The sequence below is a fragment of the Neolamprologus brichardi genome, chromosome 18, assembly GCF_056152115.1.
Source record: "Neolamprologus brichardi isolate AB-2024 chromosome 18, ASM5615211v1, whole genome shotgun sequence".
Classification (NCBI taxonomy): domain Eukaryota; kingdom Metazoa; phylum Chordata; class Actinopteri; order Cichliformes; family Cichlidae; genus Neolamprologus; species Neolamprologus brichardi.
In genome coordinates, this window is record NC_142121.1 from 27,304,507 (window position 1) to 27,311,567 (window position 7,061).

Sequence of the window (7,061 nt, forward strand, 5' to 3'; positions counted from 1 at the left end):
ATACCACTGTTTGTGCCATATTGCCTTCGTACTTTTATGTTGTACTCCACTGTGTAGTCACACATTCTTGTACCTCCTGTGACGCTTTTGTCCTGTTTAGACGTGCGTTGATTATCCCATTAATGTGAATGTAAACACATTCACTGTAGCAAGTAGTTTATTAATAACACAATGAAATAAAAACATTTTTTTAAAAGATTTGTGTCAGTGCATGGTGAGGAGGGAGCGGCTGAAACCAGCTTTTTATTGAATATCATTCCTTTCAGACTTTGTTTTGTGACCAGGACAATTATTAACACAAAGTCTGGAATTAAAAAGAGTAATTTCTTTCAAAAAATGTGAGGCGTAAGCGATCAGGTCTTGAAACTCAATACACATGAGCAACAGATGTGCTATAACAGTGTAACACCAAGGCTGTGGTTTGTAGTGCAAGCAGTGAAGATGCTGAAGACTCACTTTGGTCCACCACATTTACTAATCTGTACTAAAACGTAGTAAAACATCCTTGTTTCTTAGTTAACTGGTCTTTTGGAAGATGGGTATGTAGTTGTGTATCTTTGACTTCTGTCTTTGTGTGACACATTCGGCAATCCACACAATGTTCCGACTCTCCTGCTCCTTAAGTTTGATGTAAGAGTAAAATACTCCAAAGTGGAACTGCTGCAGGAAAGCAAGTATGTTCAGCTTCACCTGGAAAAATGATAGATGTGTGAGCTGCAAGAATCTACAGTCAGGGCAACCTAACAAGAAAAGTACATACTAATACTAAATTTAAATTAATCACCTGTACTTTCTTAAAAATATATATATACTTTCAGCAGGTGATTAAAGTGATTTTAAACATGATAGAGTTTACAGAGGTCTAAAACATGAAAATATCCAGTGAGCTGCAGTTTTCATAGAAGCTAAAAGTCATGGGACAATGGCCAGACTGCTTTAAACTGATAGGAATGCAACAGTCTGATAACCAAGTTACAACCAAGATGTGCAGAAGAGCATCTTCTAGGAGAGCACATCTGTGAATCTGAATCTGTGCTACTAAAAATTCAAGTAGCTCTGAAGACAAAAGCAGCTCCAACTAGGTGGGGTGTACCTAATAAAGTGGCTGGTAACTGTATGTCAGATTTTCATATTTGAAAGTCTGAATGGTCAGCCTGGTTCAAATGTTTTTTACAATGTTGAAAAGTGGGAAAGAAATCCGTGACAGTTCAAAACAAAGCCGTTATTACCTCTTGTTCGAAGAATCGGTCCTCAAGAGTCTTAAAATCTGATCCAGGCTCAGGGTCATCAAAAACCATTTTATAGTCCTGCAGGGAAATTTGAGTTTACACTGACCACATGTCTGACTCAATGTGCAATAACAACTGTGCAGCATCTTAAAGGACATGAGGTCAAACTCACTGGGTAGCAGTCAGCCACAGCCTTGACCTGCTCGTGGTCCTCCGCCTGGGCCAGGAGTTTCAGTCCTCCAGGGTAAAGTTTGCCACAGGATGGATACAGCGCACTCCTGTCTGAACTGCTGAGATCCGTCCCAAAGGAGTTCACGGTGATGATGAAGGCCCGCCGGTCCGCCTCAAACTGCAGCACGCATAAAAGCGCACGGCATTTACAGCAAAACAAATCTCAAGTAGTTTGTAAGACTTCAGTTAAACAAACTCATGCATCATAGAAAGCCAGAGTACCTCCAGGACAGGGCACATTACGTCCTTTGTGGCACCGCCCACGCTCTTGCAGAAAGAGTGGAAAGACTGCAAATATGCCTGTGCGGTAGAACAAAAGGCACCGAGATCAGCACAAATTTCATGAAAAACAGATCATGTTCAGACACGGCAGTAAAAGTGCAGCTGTTAAGCATGTTTATCACAGTAGTATAAACTACAGTAAAGAATTTATTGCATATTTATAGCATGTGCACAAATACTATAACACAGGTGTCAAAGCTGAGATAGGTTAGTCGTGCCATCTTATGCCATGCTCTGCTCACCTTATACAGTTTGTTTCTCAAGATCTCAGCCTCCATCTCATCCAGGCTGCACTCAGATACAGCATCCTGGAAAAACTGACCTGTGGCGAGAATAAAACAACACAGAAACCCTCAGTATGTTGTAAATATTTTTATAAAGTAGACCTTAAAAATGGAAGCCCACTCCTGACATGAAGAATAATAACATATGGTCAAAACTGTGTTTACTATATCCCTGCTCACACCCATTACTTCATGCTTAGCTTTGGTAAACTATGACTCTGAAATTTTTTAGCACTGACTAATTTTTAGCTGTGCTGAGGGAACAGAGAGCCAGAGAAGTCTAAAATAAAGAAACCAGAAGTAGCTTATTAGGCTTGTTGCTAACTAACAGTCCACAAACTTGCTTGGAAGGTATTATGAACACATTAGGAGGATTTAACAGCAAAGGAGGAAAAAAAGAAAAGAAAACAGAAACGTGCATTGCCTTTTAATGACTAGTGCTAATCTGGCTTTGACATTTGACACCTAAAACATTAGGCTACAAAAATTTACCAAAAAGACACCACAGTTGTATTTTCTAAAACACCTAAAGAAAGAAATGACTTTTTAGTTTTACATTTTTATAAGTAAAAATCTTGATTTCTCACTTTGAGAACCTCTAAAAGGACACAAAAAAGTTAAAACCAATTCTAATTTGGGGAGTCATCGAACTATGAAGTTGAATCCAAAACACATATTCATCACTGCTTTTGTTGCATTAAGATTACATGAAACTACTGTCACTCCCACCACTACTCCTCATACTTCTACTACAACTAATATAACAACATTATTGTTTCCTTTTGGTGTTATTTGGTTTTTGGAATAGCACTTTAATACTTTGAGTAATAACGATATAACACTTCACTATTTCAGTGTTATGTTGAGCACTTGCAATTTCTGACAAACATTACACAGAGCTCCACATAATGCTATGCATTAGAAATAAAAGTTATATCACTGTAATAAACTGATAAAAAGATCCAGTCTGATGAGGTCATGTGAGGCATTTAATATTGTATCTGTACTCAGAAAGGTTCATAATGCTCTAATGACTAAATTAATAGTTTTTGTGTGCAAACCACTTCCAGTAAGCTGTGGTTAATGAAGCAGGATGAGTGAGCAGGACCTGTTTTCTTTTTGCATGCATCAGTGCAAAGTGTTTAAACTAAAGTGTTTTTAGTGACTCATTGATATTTAAGTCAATGATGGTCTGTCACAAGTGTATTAGAGCTAAAAGATAATTAAATATTAATAATATACATCTTTGCCGCCATTAGACATTTTAAAAAACAGAGATTACCTAGTGGTGTGTCCACCAGGATGGCTGAGTACAGTTCAGCTGGAGTGCGAGCAATGCCCACGGCTGCCATTTGGTCAAACGCTCCCAGTGGGTGACACCGTGGGAGCAGCTCTGACACATCTTTGTTCTTCAGGGCCCCCGTGATCAGCATCACCACATTGTCGATCATGTAGCTGTAACTATGGCAACACAGAGACCACATGAATTGAATATCCCCTTTACCCTGCATGACAGTTCATGTAAAATGTTTCCTGCTCATCCCATTTTTATAAACCACAAAGAGTGTTGCAAAATGAAGGTTTTCATCGCATAAATTGCACTGAGAGCTCGCCACGTTTGCCACAAGGTCTCCACTGTTTGCGTAAACACTGTCCTCTTTAGCTGAAAATCTCAGCAGTGGCTAACCTGCAGGATGCTGTTGAAGTGCGTCTGCTTATCCTGTGACACAAGCTATAAATAAAGCACATGCAGTGACTAGGCACACCTTATATAGTCAAGGAAGGTAGACAGGGGTGGCAGGGCGTTAGAGCGCAGGCAGCTGAATTCAGTCACCAGATTCTCCCTCAGCTTGCTGTCCAGCAGCGACACAGTCAAATCGCCCTCGGACGAGGACAGCAGTTTACCGTAGTCTGTGCTCTGAAGGTGTAGCTTCATATCTGAGCAGAGGACATGGCAAATCAAATGTTTTATACTCCACTGCTTGTTAGTTTGCAATTTTCAAATAAGCAGGAAAAGGTTAAACAATGTACTGATCACCGATAGATAGATAGATAGATAGATAGATAGATAGATAGATAGATAGATAAATTGCTTCCAACACCCCCTCACATGTGCATAATATTTTTTAGACTGCAGGTATTGCACATTTGCATATTATGACACGTTACATGTGTGATACAAAAGGCTTACCCTCTAGTGTGTCACACTGGGCCAGATTATGATAATCAGTCTGAGACAGAATCCCAGCTTTCATTCCTCGAACCAAACCCTCCAGGTAGCCGTGATCCACGTTAAAGCTGAGCTCCTCGCACGCTGCCATAATGCCAAATGAGTTATTGAGTGGAACTGCCGCAGTCACAGCGTGATTTTAGCTTTTCTATATATATATCAGCTTCTGCATAATTCCCTCTCTGACTAACGTTCATGCTGTTATTTTTCCTTCCTCTTTGACAGCAAGAAATTCCATGGCTAAAAGTGTTTGCTGTCTCAGCTCCTGCTTTTAGTACATTCACTCTGACTCGTGTGTATTCACCCACTCTGTTTGAACCACTGTGTAGCAGGAATTTCAAAAATGAAATGAAATAAAGAACCTGATCGGGTGTTTTTTTTTTTTTTTTTGCTCTGTTCACACAGCACGGGTGAAAAAAAAAAAAAAAAAAAAAAAAAAAAAAGCTAAACAAGCACTGAGTAAAAAGTCCGCTTCACTGCTCTTCTGTTCTAAATAGTTCAAAATACACACTAGACTAATGACAACTAGTGATGACATCTGCATTGTTTTCATAGATCATTTTTGCTGATGTCAGCATTGTTAATATGGAAATGTAGTGTGATTGTGAAATCATCTAAAAATGTTTTAAAGAGCTCAAAACAAAGAGAGTGCATATGTCTCCCAATAATATATCTTAATTAGTATGACCTCGACCTTTGACCTACGACCTTGAAGCATTACATACTAAAATGGTGTATTTTAATATCTTTATCCGTATGATTGGAGCAGGATTTCCTGAAATTTTTGGCTTCTGTAAGCTGTAAAACCTCACTGCTTTTTACACACAGAGAAAAATCGAGATTCATCAGGCTAAGCAAGTATTTCTCCTGACGTGGTCTTCTGCTGCTGTAGAAGACGCTCTTCTGCATACATTGATTCAACAAAGCTTATTGCTTTTGCCTTTCTGTCAACTCAGAGAAGTCCCGTTTTTCTCGTCTGACCTCTGGCATTTCTTCTTTAATCTTTTTTAACCTTTCTTAATCCTTTTTCTTCTATGTAAACTAGAGATGGTTATACAGAATAATCTCAGTAGATCGTTTCTGAAATAGTTTCTGAAATAGTTTCTGAAATACTCAGACCAGCCTGTCTGGCACCAGCAACCTTGCCACATCTTAAATTATGTTTCTTCCCCATTCTGATACTCAGTTTAAAACGCAGCAGGTCCTTTTGACCATGTCTATCTCAGTTTGTAATAAAAACCTGGAATTTTCTTTTCACCAGAAGCCCACATAGCATAATTGGTATGGCCCGGATCTGGCCCACACAATGTGCTTACTCATGGCCCACATACCGCAAAGAATGATGGCTCTTTGGTGGCCCAGATCTGGTTTGCCAGTGGTGGCCCACACATGGGCCAGTTGCAGACACACTGGTGGCCCAGAACAGTTTCAGTTCTGGCCCCAGATGTCAGCCTAATGTGTACCTTAATCAAGCCATGTAATATTAACATGTGCCAGAACATACTACTGCAAAAGTAATATGACGTGACTCTGTTAAGTCAGTGAATGGACTGATTCTGATATTATGCTTTTCTGCTCTCCTGGATTACTCAAGCCACATTCACCCACTTTCTCTAAACTGAGTGCTTCCTAACTACATTCACACTCTTGACACGCAGACTGAAGGAGCCAGGGATCAAACCACTAACCTTCTGATTAGTAGGTGACCTGCTCTACCTCCTGAGCTACAGCCACCCACTGGTAAAGATGAGTAAACCCTCACTAGGTTTTGGATAAAGTGTACACTCGCAAACCTGTCAAACCTGCATTTGAATCGTTGGCTACCATAGCAGTATAGTATTGCAAAATGGCATTTGGCCTTCTAACTAAAATAGGAAAATAGGAACATAAATACTGCCATCATTGCCAAGTCTGGCCTACATCTGGTTGACATACACTCTGCCATGACACCAGTTAGTCAGAAGTGCCAGCTTGATGCCGGATCCGGGCCAGACCTGTTTTCTATGAGCCTGGGCCACATAAACCAAACCACAATCGAGCCAGATATGGCGTGCCATCACATAAACAGGGCCATCTACGCCAGACCTGGCCCATATCTGGATGACATACGTCTTATCGTATGTCATCCAGAGTGAGAATGTGTGTGTGAATGGGTGGATGACTGAATGTAGTGTAAAGCGCTTTGGGGTCCTTAGGGACTAAATAAAGCGCTATACAAATACAGGCCATTTACCATTTTACCATTTATCATGCCAGAAGTCAGCCAGCAGTGGGAACTTTTGGAGCTATAAAAGATCTTCTTCTATCTTCTGTTGTTAGGGTTAGGGCTAACTGTTAGGCCTTTTTCTGTAACACTGGCTCTTTCCTGTCTTAAACTCCTTCATGCTCATGGACATAATGGACATATAAGGATCTCCATGAAAGGGATAATCATTCCTAACATAACTACTACTGACAAATGGCGTTCAGTTTGCCCATTTGCCATTTTTCAAAGCAGAAGCAGACAGTGTCCCAGACAAGATAATATATTATGTGGACCACACATTTCCTGGATAGGATTTATAACCACTTTCCTTTGGAATTTACACAGAAGCATGTGTCTCTGTGCATCTCCTCGGGATACGGAGCTGAGCCTCCAAAAGAAGGTCTAATATTTATTATCTTTCTGCTATTCACATTATTGTCCTGGAAAACCTCAAAATGCTGGTTAAGTCACTGTTTAACTACGAGAGAGTAGTCGGCCTGCAGTAATGTATTCTTTGCTCTCTTGTTTTTAATCCTGTGTACCGCATTTACTCTAAAATC

At 40.1% G+C, this 7,061-nt stretch overlaps 1 protein-coding gene across 1 annotated transcript; it reads right to left on the reverse strand.

Moving 5' to 3' along the window:
• Nucleotides 1-486: 486 nt before the first annotated feature.
• LOC102795347 (V-type proton ATPase subunit d 1-like) lies at nucleotides 487-4,354 on the reverse strand. The gene is made up of 8 exons (XM_087831417.1): nucleotides 4,218-4,354; nucleotides 3,793-3,964; nucleotides 3,309-3,487; nucleotides 1,985-2,064; nucleotides 1,683-1,760; nucleotides 1,402-1,578; nucleotides 1,230-1,307; nucleotides 487-690 (listed from the first exon to the last, which is right to left on the reverse strand). Exons 1-8 carry the CDS (start codon nucleotides 4,345-4,347, stop codon nucleotides 517-519), a joined length of 1,068 nt encoding a protein of 355 aa, XP_087687543.1. The 5' UTR covers nucleotides 4,348-4,354; the 3' UTR covers nucleotides 487-516.
• Between the last annotated feature and the right edge of the window lie 2,707 nt (nucleotides 4,355-7,061).

What these genes read in the sequence shown, in the direction of transcription:
- LOC102795347 (XM_087831417.1), bottom strand. Translation starts at nt 4,347, where the DNA reads ATGGCAGCGTGCGAGGAGCTCAGCTTTAACGTGGATCACGGCTACCTG. An exon ending in CCAGTGTGACACACTAGAGG is followed by an intron (nt 3,965 to 4,217) that starts GTAAGCCTTTTG and finishes TCCTCTGCTCAG; the next exon opens with ATATGAAGCTACACCTTCAG. An exon ending in TAATGTGCCCTGTCCTGGAG is followed by an intron (nt 1,579 to 1,682) that starts GTACTCTGGCTT and finishes TGCGTGCTGCAG; the next exon opens with TTTGAGGCGGACCGGCGGGC.